Source organism: Agelaius tricolor, unplaced genomic scaffold (genome assembly GCF_023055355.1).
Source record: "Agelaius tricolor isolate 1412-34295 unplaced genomic scaffold, bAgeTri1.0.p SCAF_6, whole genome shotgun sequence".
In the NCBI taxonomy this organism is placed as follows: domain Eukaryota; kingdom Metazoa; phylum Chordata; class Aves; order Passeriformes; family Icteridae; genus Agelaius; species Agelaius tricolor.
The window spans coordinates 55,373,460-55,389,863 of NW_027269266.1; the positions used below are offsets into that span (position 1 = coordinate 55,373,460).

General features: G+C 38.6%; 1 protein-coding gene across 9 annotated transcripts in view; it reads right to left on the reverse strand.

Annotated features, from left to right (window-relative positions):
• TNS3 (tensin 3) overlaps window positions 1–16,404 on the reverse strand; it is a 208,726-nt gene that overhangs the window by 71,543 nt on the left and 120,779 nt on the right. For all 9 annotated transcript variants that reach the window (XR_011679613.1, XM_071429877.1, XM_071429876.1 and 6 more), the window contains one exon: window positions 207–1,466. Coding sequence is in view for 8 of the 9 variants with exons in the window: in XM_071429877.1 (XP_071285978.1) it covers window positions 207–1,466 (1,260 nt within the window). In the remaining variant the exon portion in view is untranslated. The remainder of the gene's footprint in view (window positions 1–206; window positions 1,467–16,404) is intronic.

Here is a 16,404-nt window from a genome sequence, read left to right on the forward strand (position 1 = left end):
TTTCAAGCAAAAAGGCAAGTAGCTGCAAAACTCACTTACATCAATTGATTCCATATCTTGGATGACTATGTAAAGAGGACATCAGAAATAATCCCTTGATAATCATCATCAAAGTTGTAAGCAATGACCTGAGGGTCCTGCTGTACCATCTAATGAACACACAGGTGCTAGATAAAAAATTATTTTCAGAAAGTATTACAGCTTACCATGTCCGGAGGCATTCCTGTTTCGGACCTCAAATTTGTCATGGAAGCCAGAACTACTGTTAAGCTCTTCCAGGTGTGCATCAAGGCTGCTGAAGCAATTTACTTGATTTCTGTCACTGGTGAGAGTGTTAATGTAGGTTGGGATAGGCTCAAATGTAGGGTCTAACTCCAAGATCAGCCTGTTCAATTGTTCAATGGACTGATCAATATCCAAAGTTGGAGAAGCTAGCAAGTCCCCAGCATTTTGTCCTACATCCAGGCCATTTGTGTTCCTCTGAGGCATTGACCTTGACTTAAAACTGTCAGCACTTTCATGTTCTTCAGCTTCTGCAGCACCAAGCATGCTTCCTAGCCCTCTCTGCACAGCATCTCTGCTGCTAGAGCTATGTGTTGGAGCATCTGGGACTTGGGACTGGCTCTGGACACTGCCCAAGTTCTCCACAGTGTTATGAATGCCAACCCTAATTTCATTCTCTGGGGCAAAACCATATTGGTGAGCAGTGACCATCTGCTGCTGGTGTACCCAGGTCTGAGTAGAGTAGTTACTTGGGCCATAGGCTTGTGGATGGGGTGAGATAGAAGGATTCTGTTGCAATTGCTCAGTTGACTTTGGCTCAGTGCTTCCAAATGACCTCTCAAATACAGAATCCACACCAATTCCCAGGTCTGCAGCAAAAGCATTGTGATGCTCTTCCCCAGCATTACTTCCAAAGCCATCTGAAAGAAGTGAGTTTTGACTGCTCTTGTGGGAACTGAAGTTCCCTAGGTGGGTGGAATGCTGCCCTTCTGAGGAAGACAACGTCCCAATGCTGTCCACACTGTGAAGGTCATGATTAGGCATTTCATCATCCAGAATATCAGTCTCCCTGTCCTTCATTTTGGTGACTTCATTCATGTGAATGTGAGCTGGCACTATGTGGTCAGTAGCACTGTACTTGTTTTGAGCATCAGTCATATCCTTGGCAGTGCTGACAGAATTCTCTAGACCAAAGCCACTAAGTAGCAGGTCCAGTTCTGCCTTCTCTTGTGGGCTCAGACCCCATTTAACTCCTGGGACAAGGCATTCCTCAGTCTTGTCTGTTCTGATGGAAGCTGTGGAGCGTCCAGAATCACTACTGACAGACAGGGTATGATCACTGTGATCAGGACTGCCTGTAACATGAACACCCTGAGCAACACCAGGGATGCTGCTGTCTGAAGAGCTCTTCTTTCTCACTTTTGCATACAGACTGCCATCAATGGGTCCTTGGGTGTGCAATACTGTGGAGGTACAAGTAAAAAGGAAAAGGAGAGATAAGGACAAGGCATCATATAAGGGCTTTGACTAGTGTCATGCCACAAGTATTGTTAACACTAACAGTATTGTTTCTGCAAAACTAAATCAACTCTATAGCTACAGCAAACACCAATGACCAATGACATTATCTTCTTTAATTTCACAAGACTTTTCTTGATGGAAATACAATATACCATTTGTAGCTCAAGATCAAATTTCTTGATGGAAATTCAATATACCATTTGTAGCTCAAGATCAAATAAAATCCTCTCTTTTTATTCTGTTTTGAGTGCATGTTTATGGCACCACAAACTCTTCATACTAATTTAAAGAATCCCCCATTACAGTACTAGAAATATGAGAGTATCTACTATGCATTCCATTCAGAGCAAGAATGGTAGAAACCATCCAGCAATACTTGCCTTTAATATATATATATATATAATGTAATTATTACTTAGTCCATTTTTACTTGATGGTCTGACTATACTACAAAGAATAATTCTCTCCTTTTCTTGGTGATGCAAGGAAAAGACAAGTTTTTAATCAGAGCTGCAGTCCTTGGAATATACATAAAGCCTCTTCACAAAAAAAGGCACAAGTAAATGTTACAAGTATGACATTTCTATCCATCCTATATGGAGGATCTGGTACGCATGTCATGTTTTTGTTTCAAAAATGAACTTAAGTGAACTTAAGTGGCAGCCTCCACAGAAGTAACTATATTTGCCTTACTCCCATCTAACATATCACACCTAACACATCACACAGGTTAGACCAACATCAGGTTAAAATATGGCTACTGAATTTTTATCCAGTGCTGAAAACAAGCACAGTTCTATTTCTCAAGGAAAGTTTTAGAAATAAATATGTCTAGTGTCTGTAAAGCCGAGAAAGTAAAGTGAGTAGTTCCACTTAAAAATGACTTAACGTTGATTTACTAGAATATTTATATTAAGCAGATATTTCTGAAAAACTTTTCGTTCTCATAGTCTGAGAATGGTTTGAGATTAAGAAAATTAAACCATTACAATTTAGGAACAGGCAGACTTTTCTCAAAGGTTACCATCAACTACATCTGTTGTAGTTCCAGAATCAAAAGCCCCATGGAGAGCCCTATGCATTTCAACATCAACTCTACCACACATTTTCAAAATATATGTAAAATGGCATCATGATCATGAACTTCCAAACTAGGAAACTTTTCTAGGCAATTCCCATTTACAAAAAGCATTATGCAGAAATTGTACTCACAATGATAATTACTTCATTTGTCTTTATAATGGCAAGAAGAGTGGTCTGGTTGGAAAAAGTTTCAGGGACGAACCACTGACAAGGTTCCATCAGTTAAAATACTTACATACTAAAGGTTATACAATAGTTTCAATAGACTTCAGCTAAAGTAAAGGACAATCTTTTACTTTCTAGGGACTAGGAACTATTATTTGTCTGATGTTGATTTTAAAAACAGCACATGCAAAACACCAAAATACTCCTTTTTAGAAAAAGTTATCAAACTGAGCAAAAAGGAAAACAACTCCTCTTGCTGTAAAATTTCTCTGTGGATCAAGTTTGATGTGTAAATTCCTTGTTGAAAAGGGCTGCTATGCATGAGGCTGAATATCTGTATACAATACTTAAAAACAATATTTTTGAAAGAAGATGTATCAAAAATACAGCCAACGGACAGTTTCTCAGGCTCTTTCATGCTGTGATTTCTCATAAGCTCCCACAACCTTCTAGGACTATGAAGCATACTTGGTGTTTCCTGTGAAGTATTTTGATGCAGTTACCACAATAAACTGCAGGATTAAAAAAAAAAAAAAAAAAAACAGACAAGCAAAAAAAAAAAAAAAAACCAGAACTATGAGTAACTATTTGGTGGGTTTTTTTTACTGTATGCTTAGTTTTGAGTTAAAAAACTAGAAAACAATAAAAATCCCTGCCTTGTTTGTATATCCTGACAAAAAAGACTTGAAAACAGGTCTGAACTGGAATGCAGTGAAGCAAATACAGAACCAGTACATAATAATGTAATAGTTTAAATTATAAAGTCTTCTTGTCTGACTGTTCTGTTACTCAAAACTAGGCTCTATGCCTTAAAAATGCTAGTCAGACTAAATACTGTAGTGGGTTGACATTGGCTCTCATGCCAGGTACACACCAAGCCACTTTATCAACTTCCCAGGGAACCAAAAAGAAAAATAAGGTGGAAAAGGTTGAGATAAGGCAGTTTATTAAAGCAAGAAAAAACCGAATGTTTGCGTGCATAAGCAAAGGGGTGAAAAGTGATCTCTGCCTTCCAGCAGAGAGTAATGTTCAGCCACTTCCCAGAAAGCAGGACTTCCACACAGAGCGGTTGCTCCAAAAGGCAGACATTGTAAAATAACAAATGCCCCCATTCCTCTTCCTTGCCATAGCTTTTATATCTGAGCTGACATCATATGGTATGGAATTTCCCTTTGGTTAACTTGCGTCAGCTGTTTTTACCTAGTTGGGTCCCCTTCCAGGGTATTACCCACTCCCAGCCCACTTGATGGGAGGATGGTATGAGAGAATTGTTAAAGACACAGTGCTGATGGTGTGCCAGTGCTGCTCAGCAACAGACAAAACACTGGTATATTATCAACACTTTTCCAGCTACCAATGCAAAGCACAGCACTGTGAGGGCTCCCAGAGGACAATTAACTCCAACTCAGCCAGACCAAATACAATACCTCACACAAGATCAAACATTCCAGCATGCAGATTTGGTTCTCCTTGCAGAAATGGTAAGTACAAAAAAACTGTCAAATTCTCAAGTACAGCCATGGAAGCAACAGAAAACCTTTGTGTATCTCCCTCTCTTAGCCTTTCCAGTACCATCATACATTACCATACAAGCATAGCGGCAGAAGTACAGACAAAAGGACAAACACACTGACAGCGGACTACTGACCCAAGGGTCTTGCACAAGTGCACTCTATAAGATTCAGAGATAACCCTGTCCAGTACTTCTTCCACTAATACAAAATTATCAAATTTATTCTGCATCTTGCTAGGAATGCTAGGCAACCCCAAATATTTGGGGGTCTTCCAGCTGTAAATTGTACAGCTTCTACTCTGAAGAAGAGACCCAAGTACAGCTTATTTAAAATTTCACTTAGGGGAAAAAAAAAACCCAAACAAACAAAAAAATTAAAAAACCCCAAACAAACAAAAAATAAAAAAAGCAAAACCCACAAACAGAAAATTAAGTACTGCATTTATCTGTTAATATCCTTAATTTAGCCTTAGCCTTAAACTACTTCAGGATTCTCACATAGATTTTAAGTAAGTTTAAAAGCTTTTAAAAATAAACAACTTTAATAAATAATAATAACTTTAATAAATAAATAACTTTGAGAAATAAAATTACTTGAAAGCTATCTCTCCTGGGTAACCAAAATTTTATTGTATACCATATCTATCTGTGCCCAGGATTGTAATTCTCTCCTTAAGACCCAGTTCTGTGTCTAGAAACAGCGCCAGAGGTTGACAGGGTTTCTTTAGACAACTGGAGCACCCAAGCCAGGTTCTCTTTTCCCTGGTGGCTTTTGCTCAAGACAGAGGCTTCACTTCCTCAGAGGTTGTTTCAGGTAGATTTTTCTGGGCTCACAAAATAACAACTCAAAAAACTGAATTTCACAATCAGAAACTGTTTTCAAGTAAATTTTGCACTCTGTCAGCAGCACAAAGCCTGAGCTAGTCCCAGGGCTGGGTCATCCCACATTGATGCTGGGTACCATTTTAGGAAAAAGAACATCACTGCTGAAAGTCTGGTTCACTATCAAGTTTCAAAAATCCTGTTATAGATGGGTAGTATGACGATTGGCTCTCACAACTAAAGGATGAATGTTGTGTGTATGTTAAGAGAAGTTTTGTTGATGTATGGTTATGTTAGTGTAGTTTGTTGTTTGAACACCTTCTATTCTCCCCATAGTCCCCTTTCCCCCCCACTGTATTACTGCCACTGGACAGCCTTGGTTGTCAGGGTTGTAAGGGACATGTGGACGGAGACCGTGCACATGTGTCCCTTGCACATATGTCCCTTGCACATATGTCCCTTGCATGGGGCAGTTGGGAATGGGGAACACCTCACCTCCAAGGAAGTTGCAAGAAGGTTTCCACCAATGGACAGCAAAGAACAGTTGACTGGCAGACTTCGGGAGGGGCCAGGGTTGCCTGATGCAACACCAGGGGTATAAAAGGCAGAGCAGCCATTTTATGGATGAGCCCCTGGCAGTCAGCCACGCTTCCAGTGCTGTCCCTTTTTCCTTATTCAGTCCTTTCTTGTGTTGTTGAGGTTTAATAAACCTTTAAAATTTTAAAGTGAGCAGTCGTTTCTCACAATCCCTAAAGCATTTATTATTATTGGGAAGCCATTATTTCTTGAAATAATGGCTTCCCAAGCAGAAGTCTCATTGATCATATGTACGATGGTGAGCCTGACAGACATGAATTTTAATATTTACGCTAGAACTTGAGGAGCCATATTATGTGTCTACAAATGAAATGCGAAACATAAGAGTTTGGGACCTGCTGATTTTTGGCTCTAAATTTAACTATTAATACAATATTATTAGACCTCACAAGAAAACAAGTATGATTGTGAGTCAAAATAATTTATTTGCAACTAGACAATTTTCTCTAATAGACAGCTGCCTTTTTAGGAGCAAAAAAAATACCATTGTGCATTATAAACAGATAAGAAAGAATGAAACTCATAGCTAAACAAAAATCCAGCTGTTCCTGAGGAGTCTGAATATTTAAACTTGCAGGTTCTAATTGTGAAAATAAAATGTGTATTGCATATATCAAAATTATTTTCTAATTTGCACAGCTGAAGGAAAACATTCTTAGATTAATTTGGAGTTTTTAAATTTAACTGTCATCATAGAAGATATCATAAAACAGTTTGGGTTGCAAGGGATGACTAAACATCATCTAATTCAAACCCCCCTGCCATGGGCAGGGACACCTTTCACTAGACTAGGTTGCTCAAAGCCCCATCCAACCTGGCCTTGAGCACTTCCAGAGATGGGGCATCCACAGCTTTTCTGTGCTGCCTGTTCCAGTGTCTCTCCACCCTCTATTTATTCTTTATATCTCATCTAATACTCTCCTCTTTCATTTTAAAAACTGTCCTGTCACTACATGCTCTTGTAAATAATCTCCATCCATTTTTCTTGTGGGCTCCCTTCAGGTGCTGGAAGGCTACAGTTAGGTCACCCCTTTTTTCCTTTCTCATTTCCAGACTGAACAAACCCAGTTGTCTCAGCCTTTCCTCACAGGAGATAAGGAAAACCATTCATCCTTCCAACCAACTTGGTGGCCTCCGCTTGGTCTTGCTTCCTGTGGTGGGGACCCCATAGGTGTATGCAGCACTGCATGTGGTTCTCGCCAGACTGGAGGGGGTCACCTCCCTCATGCTGCTGTCAACACTGCTTTTCATACAGCCCAGGACACGTGGCTTTTCTGGGCTGCAAGAGCATGTTGCTGAGTTGTGTCCAGCCTCGCAACCACCAGCACTCCCAAGTCCTTCTCAGCAGGCTGTTCTTGATCTGTTCATCACCTTATTTGTATTGATATTGGGGGATGTCCCAACTCAGATGCAGCACCTTGAACTTGGTCTTATTAAACTATAAACTATATATATAAAAACTATAGATATATACAACCATAAATATATAAAAGCTATATACATATGTGGTTTGTTTGTTCATAAAACTAGGACAAATGAACTATTCAAATACTACAAACTTAAAAAATACAAGGGTTTCTAGTCATTCTTCTATTATATAACATCTTTATTTCATATTCTACCTTTTTCTTAAATGTAATTTCAGAATACATCTGCACTAAGACTTTTGGATTTCACTTTACCCTGGTCTTCAACCATGTGTTTGCCAAAAAAGGTGATAACCAACTTAATTGAAAAAGTAAAGCTATGCATATAGGCAGGGAACGGTTTTGACAAAAGAAAATGAGAAAACATAATAGCAGTGCAAAATTTCATTCTTTACACCTTGCTAAGTAATGATTAGCACTGCAGAGGCCTTATAAATTCAATATCTGATCTCCATGCATGACTCAATCCCTGCTATCATTTTTTCCAAGGAAGCAATGCTTTAAAATACACAGTAACATAGCTGTCAAAAAACAAGATTGCAACAGAGGTGACCTAAGTAATGCTGGAATTTAATTAACTAAAGCAAAGGGGCCCACTTTTTTCAACCTGACCTCCCTTCCCAGGAGCTGTTCCAACTCTCTGAACTGCCCAGGCTGAAGCCCAACAACATTCCCATGCTGAATCTGAATTACACACACACACTAACTGATTCTCCTAGCTGAAAATCTCAGAGCAAAGGTTATGTGTGTATTTACACTCCTCTACCTGATACACAAAGAGTATCTTACTTAAAAATTATGACCTGAAATACTAACACGTACCAAATTTAGTGACATCCTTCTAAGCCTGTGTTTTCCTGGCACTCCTCTTCTTGAAATCCAAATATCCAAAGGCAGGCTTGTGAATTAAAAATATGTCAGTCTCTAAGCCTTTTGACTTGTCCCCACAGCTATCCGCTGTCCATTCATCACTTGGGAAAACATAACAAATGAAAGCCAGCTAGGTAAACTCATACACCACAAATTCAGCAAGAGCTGTTCTGATCCAGTCCACCTGAATAAAAAGAAGATGATTGCAAATACACAGATTTTTTCAAACTGTACCCTTGTTCATGTTGCAGCAAGAAACATTATAGAAGATCTGGATATCTTTTATCAACTTCATAAATAAGTATTTTTACCTTCAGGCAAACATGGACGAGTCCTGAGCTGCATTCTTTTGAAGTTAAATTATTTTATGTGTGCTTGTCTTTTCCTTTCTCTCTCTCTAACAAAGACAGGCCTTCATTCCTTACAAGCTCTCCCTGTGTAACTCCTACAAAATCCATAGAGAAATACATGTGGTTTGTATTTCCAGCTCTTGAACCACAACAAAGCCACTTACCTCTTTACTAGGCATGACCAGGAATTTTCTGCAATAGTCAATCACTGGCATATTTACATCAACTAATATTCTCTAAGCAAAACTCTGCACATAGGAAAATCAATGTTAGGGCAAATCCCCAAGCTTAAAAAGGCCAGAAATGTCTCTACTCCTGCTGTTTGAGCTGCAGCCACTGTTTCTGCTCCTGGAGGTAAGCAGTCTTGCTAAAGAATCATGAGACTTCTATCAGCCAGAAAAAGCAAATGAAAATGTAAACAAGGGAGGAGCAAGAGGACACAATCATGTTCAATGATTACTGCAGCAAAGGAGGAGTGGAAACAACTTGGCTACAAAGGTAATTCCGTCTACAAGCTATTCCCTTACAGTGGTTCTTTTCACATTCTGTTTCAATATCCAAACAGAGCTGAGTGAATTTCAGTTTCTAGATCACTGACATCATTCTTCCCAAAATAAACAGCTGCTAGAAAAAGTTCTTCTCCTGCACTGACCAATCAGGCTAGACACTCATCCACATCTTCAAAAATTTGTGTATTGCCAGAATTCTCAGGGAAGAAAGGCTTTCTGGCAGTCCTGTAGCAGTAACACTTATTTTTATTTAGCAGCTGCTGCTCTCAAGCTCCCAGATCCCAGAAGGCTTTATTTTCTCCATCTCTGGAATGAATCACTTCAAACTAGGGGAAGTGAAGCTGTTAGTTCCTCCTTTACTAACAGCTATATCTCACTACAGAGCAGTCCACAAACTTCTACTCTAAACGTAATTCCAAATGTACAAATGCATTGCCACCAGACAGCTGTGTCCTGGACAATGTTCATTGTCTATTTCAGGGACTGTCAGCACTTTAATGACTTGTCGGTTGAACAAGGGGTAAAAGTGGTTCTTGTACCCCCAAAATACATCTACCTGTTCATTGTTTATGTAGGAGTTAAAAATTAAGTTCAAACCTAATTAAGAAAGTACACACTTTTTGGTTCAAGTGTTGCTGTTCTTGCAAATCAGTAAATGGTTGCACATGAAACAAGCCAGAACTCTGATAAAAGACACAAAGCACACAACACATGCTATGCTGGCAGTACTTTTCCAAAACCAGAGAACTGGGATGATCCTTTGGAATGATGCAGAATTGCTGTTAAATTTGAAACCTCCCACATTTGCCTCAAAGATATGGAAAGAAACAGAGAAGTATATTAAAAACTCCTAATGCAAACTGATGAGTCTCACTTAAGATGCAAATTTAGTTTTAATCTCACTGCATTTTGGTTTTCTGTGAGGAAAAAATCCCAACTGTTTTCCTTGCTTCAATTACAGGCCTCTTTTGTGTGGTAATCACATATCCTCTGAACATGATCTCCCAGGATTTTCCTGAGAAGCTGTAAGAAAGCTCAGAGAAAAGAATGAGAAACAATTCTTTTCTTCACTTACTGCACCTGTTGTTGTGCACATGTGGATGTGTTACGGAGATTTGTTTACCAAAGGGTGATTTCTTAATTGGACACTAGTCATGGTGTTTGGATTGATTGACCAATTGGATCTGTTTGTATCAGACTGTCTGCAAGGGCGATGGGTGGTATGGTATGGTATGGTATGGTATGGTATGGTATGGTATGGTTTAATAAAGCAATTGGTCAGCCTTCTGCAATCATGGAGTCAGTGCTAATTATTCCCCGTTCAGGGGCTCGCTGCTACAATACTTTTGCTCCTTCATAAGCTTGAACTGCATGTACATGCTAGTGATTTTGGACCATTAACACTAAGCATGCTTGAATGCAGGCTGAGGCTCAACAATGACAACTGCACCTAGCTAGATTACCAGAAGAAACACAGACAACATAATAGCATCACTCCATAAATTAACTTACTCTATGGATAAGTTTACCTGAAACAGATTCATTCAGACAGGTCACCATGCTGCTCAAATTTTATTGTTCAAGATATAGAACAATATGGTGCTCTTGCTGCTGCTCCATCACAAGCATACTTTGGTACAACCACTACTTAAACCTATCCATGGATGTGTTTAGAAAGATGTTCTCTAACCATACCACTCAACCTATTTTGTTTCCTCTGTTATCAGTACCAAGCCTCCTGGGATGCATCACCTTTTGCAGTACTAGGTACTTCTGGCTGTGTGCACATTCCCACATCTGAGGTCAACTGGATTACTGGGTTCACCAGTCTGATCCACTTTAGATTTAAATTTTGTAAGCAAGGCTACAAGATACACCTCTTCAAAATTTTTATGCGAACTGTTGCAAGTATAGATGATACCTGGACTGGTGCAGAGTGGCAGAGAAGGGTCATGCAAATGAACCAATCACAATGAACTGATAAAAAATTTGGGGAAAAATATATGGATTGTGAATCCGTGTCACCTTAGAACCTGGCATTGTCCAGTTGTAGTGCTTTCTGCAATTTGGAGACCCAGAATTGCATTTAGTGCAACTCTCAAACATAACATGACATAAAAAGTAGGTAAGTAGGTCCTGATTACATAAATTGGTTCAAGACTCCGAGATCAATTTCTGATTCATAAACATTAATCTGGCAATCCTTTAATATGTTTTTAAAGAGCTTTTAGAAAAAATATTATTTGATGGTAACAGAATTTAACTGGAAAGGAAGGAAGAAGGTATGAAGTCATCTATCACTTTTTTCCTTAACCTAACCCAAGCAAACCTGATATTCATACATGCATTTCATTTTAAATAAAATGAGTTTTCCAACATGAAAGAGCAGTACTTAGGTCATCAGGAAATTATTTGGTTTGCTAAGTTTCTCAAGTCCCTGAGTATAACAGAAAAATAAAGGAGGCTGTAGAAAACAAGGTGTGTTATCAGAAAACTGAAATGTGAACAAACACTCTGAAAAGAAAACAACTGATGGAATTGTTGTTAGCAAAATGCTAACAAACAGAACATACAGGATCACATGAAGTCCTTAAACCTTGAATCTTTTGAGAAGCAGAAAAGAGGACATCCAAGACCCAACAGAACATTTATCTGTGCAAAGGTTAAGATGAATTTTGCCAGTCAAAAGGATCACATTTGTACTTTAATGTTTTTACAATTACACTGGAGCAAGAAAAAACTGCTTCACAAAGTACAAGTTTCTAGACCAGAAGCTAGCTGCTGTTCAGCCAGTATGGAACATGGGCAGAGTTAGCCAGCACAGGCTCATCCTTAGAATACTACTGTAATTTATCATGCCACTTTTGCCCACCTGGGATCAACAGAAAATAATACTTGTTCCACGATCCGAACTACAAAGAATAGACCGATACATTTACAACTGTTGCCCAATATACAGAAGCTATTGTGTCATTTTCATTCTACTTGTGTTATTTTCATTCTACTTCTGAAAAATTTTTTCAGCTATTTTAAGCAAAGACTCAACTTGAAGTACCTTGTGCTTGGATAGAACAATGTAACATCACAGTACAGAAACACTGCCACAAGAACACAACACTAAGTAAAGTTTAAGGGTATTTCAAAGTCACTAAACTACATGAAACTATCTCCCTTTGTTCCTATCAAAAACAAAGCCCATCTTCAGGAACACTTCAATAATTTGCAAGTGCATACTCCAAATGCTGATGTTTAGAATCCATCATTTTTCTTTCAAACAGCTGAAACAGCACACACACCATGAATCATGGCATTTTTCTTACTACACTGCCAGGCTTTCAGCAAAAATTAGTTATGGCCATCAAATATAAAGCAGCAGAAAAACACTGATGGCTCTACATGGTTGCGGAAAACTGTACAGAACCACACTGAAAGGCTTAAACTGGCTGTCCAAAAGGTCAACAGAATGGATTTATTCCTTTATGTATGGAACATGTAGTTCCACAGTATTGCCATTTGTAATAAAATTGCTCCACCACTCCATGGCACAATAAATTGATCTTCAGGTGTTTCTAAACAAGTACGCATATCAAAAAAGGAAGTTCAGGTACACATATGTTTAGCAGAGCTCTTTAATTTTCTAACTCACTAATTGAACTTAAAGGATTTTGCACTGGGACTTGTCATTTATTTTCAAGGAATAGAGCAGAAGTACAAGCAATATGGGGCAACCTTATATTGTGGATCTGACAGCCTGGTCAGAGAGAGAGAAAGCTAGATAAGTTTTCCCAGAATCGGCCTGGGAAGCTTTAGGGAGCTCGTGATAAACAATGATCGCCAAATATTAAAAACAACCTGCAGATGGTGTTTTTCTAATAATCTGTTTTGCTGTTTTTCTCATAAGATTGTTTACAAATGTATGTCTTGTTAATTAGCCAATCATGTGAAATGTATTGATTAAATGACCAATCAGGTCCATCTGTAGTGAACTAAGCTATAAAAGAAGAGAGGATGACTTAAATGAGGCTTTTTTGCCTTCTGATCCAATTATGTGTCATCTCTGACTCAATGGTGACATTATATGATAATAATTATAGTATTTATTTCTTGTAAAAAAAAATTTGAAGATGGCTTACACACATTCAACATAAGCATATACTAACATAACAAATTCTATATTTGGTGGAAAACTTATACTGTACCTAAATGACTTAAGAACAAAAGTTCTTCATACAGAGAATAGTTTATGCATATTTACTGAAAGGAGCACAGGGAATATCCTGACACAGAAAACTTTAGATGAACTTTAGAAGTTTAGCAAGTTCCTTAAAAGGGTAACAGTTTAGGCAACATGCTTCAAGATTCAAATAAGATAGGGAAAAACAGTATCTAGCCATACCACTTGAGAGAGAGTTCACTGCTCTGGGCCATCTCAGAAGCTGTACAGACCCTTCTACCTGGAACTCCAAGAACAGAGAAAACATAAACAATGAAAAAGAGATGTAGTAATGCAACTTTTACTTCCACAGCTGGAGAGAGCATGTCAACAGTAAGAAATAGGATTGGGTTCTGACAAAAAAATTTCCCTCTGATTACTGAAAGTTGCCTCCATCTATTCAGTCTGGAAGGAGTTTGAACCAGTGCTCTTCTTCAGCATTTGGATTCTGCCCATGTTTGAATGCAGAATCTAGAGTAGGTATGATAAATATGAAGGTAGACCTGCAGTCTACCCCATCTCTCACTTTCCTCTTGCTTAGCAGTCTGATCCAAAGCTTTCTGATGTCCAGGAAAATCTTTGAAAAGAACTTAAGCCTTAAACAAAAGGAATCACAGATAAATATTTAACACTTAAGTGAAACTGTTGGAGCAGGGATAGAGGTGTCCAGGGATCAATTTGGATAACATTTGATCGCTTTCTGGGATCAATACACGATAACAAATTGTACTATCTCTAGTAATGCTTCCCTTACCATTAAAAAACAAGCAAAGCACTAGAGCTAACTACACTAAAGGCTATTAATATTATGTGTACAACTAAAATTCTTCTGTCACTTAAAAAAATATAATCTCCTGGTTTGGAGGAATTTATTTAACCACAATTTACTATCAGAAGTGTCTGTGGTCTATAGTGCTAAGAAAACACTGACAGAGTATTAAGCTTTACTCTGTACAGACTATTGAATATAACAGGCACCTCTTCAAAATCCAGACATTAAAATCTAAAACTATGGGACTCAGGAGGGTGAGTCTTTTACTATGGTCTTTTCCAAAGTCAAGGAAAAAATCCACCAGCACGTATTTGAGGTGGTTGTTCATGTACTAACACCATCTTGGAAACACATGCAAGGAAATAAAAAACTTTTCTACATATCACTATTTGTAGAAGATGCTTCCTGCAGAAACCTTTCCAGGAAAAGTCCTCAGTTCTTCCGTAAGTATTCAATGGTGGAAACTTTACACATATTGTTTAATTAACCAGTGTCCCAGACACTGTCACAGACCATTACAGGATAATCCAAATAAATCTCAGCATGATAAATTTGCTGAAAGTGCCTTCCTTCAAAAAAGAACACCTGTCATAGAATCAAGCCTTCCTGACCAAAGCATCTTCATAACAAAAGAACACATTTTGAACTAGCTTTATAATCAACAGAACATGCTTGCCAATGGGGAGAAAAGTGTGAACATCACAAAATCATTATCCTATAAAAGAAGTGTGGCAGTGGCCAGCTGAAACTACCAAGCAGGACCAAGAGAGTCACCGGAAAGAAGTCTAGCCAAAAAAGGAAAGGTACATAATGTTAAAAGACCAGCAAAAGGGCAGAAATTATTCTCAATCAGAACAATATGATTACTTCAGGATTCACCAGAAAAAGGATTGCTATTGCTTCATGGTGGCCTAAAAAAACCTGTCTCTTGTTCTGCAAGTCTTCCCAGAGATTTATCATTTGACATTCATAACTTGGTTATTAATTATTAATTTGGTATCTTAATTCAAGTTCATTCATGCACATGCAATGATTCTATAAGTTCTTACATCATGTACAAATGGTATCATGACTGATAATGCCATCTATTCACATTTCCTTTGTTTACTAGAGGAAACACATATATATGACGCATAAGGTAGTTTAGTGTATGCATACTTTGGTGTGGACACAGAGTGGGGATTTAATTGCTCCTCCTGGTCTTAGGAAAGAATAAAATCCTGATTTGTACTAAGGCATTTTGGATTGTTTCTTCCTTACACTTTTAATCTCTGATGCTACCATGCTAATTTTACTCTCAAGCAAGTACAGTGTTAAAATATATCCAATACCTATAACATCAAGAAGGTTATTTTTCCTTGTCTAATGAAGTTAAACAGGTGGGATGCCCTATTGCCTTCAAAAGAAGGAGGAAGAGTGGTGCAGGGAAGGAAAACACCTGTGGCAGAGGCTTGCCTCTGATGCCTTTTTTGAGCTTACCTAGAAACAGAGGCCAGACAAAGTTCAAAGAATAAAAGCGAATATATTTAATAAAGGGCCTTCAGGTACATTAAGGGCAGATGAAGCCTCCCTAAAGGGCTACACCCAAAATGAACGATGGTCACGAGATTTTCAGGCAGATATAAGTTTGGTCTATTTACATATCAGAGGTTAATCCTCCAAGCTTCAGGTAATGAAGTCATTTTCCCTCAGTTTGCTCCCCCCCTCAATTCACTTTTCTTTATACTTTTCAAGGCCTGAGGCTGTAGGGTGTCCTTGAGTTTCAGGCCTAGAGGAATTGTTTAGTCTGATCAAAATGTGTAGACAGTAGCTAACACTTTATATGGAGTTTAGAGTTATGCACTAATGCAGTACAGGATTTGAAAAATAAGAAGGCTAAAATCTTAAGGCATCACCTCTTGCAACTTTTTATTCAATCTGGTCCATTAAATGGGTTGTAAGATTGGGTGAAGAGGCTTTTCCTGTCATATCTGTACATGGGAAGAGATATTGATTTGGACATAAGTGTTTAAATTAACAACATTAACAACCATAGATTGAAGCTGACATGACTAAGAAACAGGCACATGCTAAAAGATAAAGACAAACCTACTAAAAAACCCTTATAAGCTGGGCAAATATAGACTTGGTTGAAAAAGCAGTGTTACATGGCCCCTAATGCTAGTTAATGCTAGTCTGTTGTGGTTTAACAGATTGTTTGGTTTTTAGTTGGGGTGGGAGTCCACGGGCTGCAGGGTTGGTTCTCTGTGGGGACCTGGCAGAATCAATCAGCGGGCTAGTTTTGAAGACACCTGGTTAAACCACTTAAAATAGCTGGTTAAATCACTTAAAATAGCTGAACATTCCTCTGTGGAAAAACACACTCAGAAACAAACAAAGCCTGGGAAAAGCTCTCTTGCTTCCAGCCTTTGAACAGGTAACTGTCCAGGCTGGCCCCTTCCTGGAAAGTCTGCCAGGCCCCAACCTGGTGGGGTGGCTGGGACCTCTTCCCAGCAGGACCAGGCCCCTTCCCGGCAGAGCCCATCAGTCCATGCCACCAAGGGCCATCCCAACACCAGG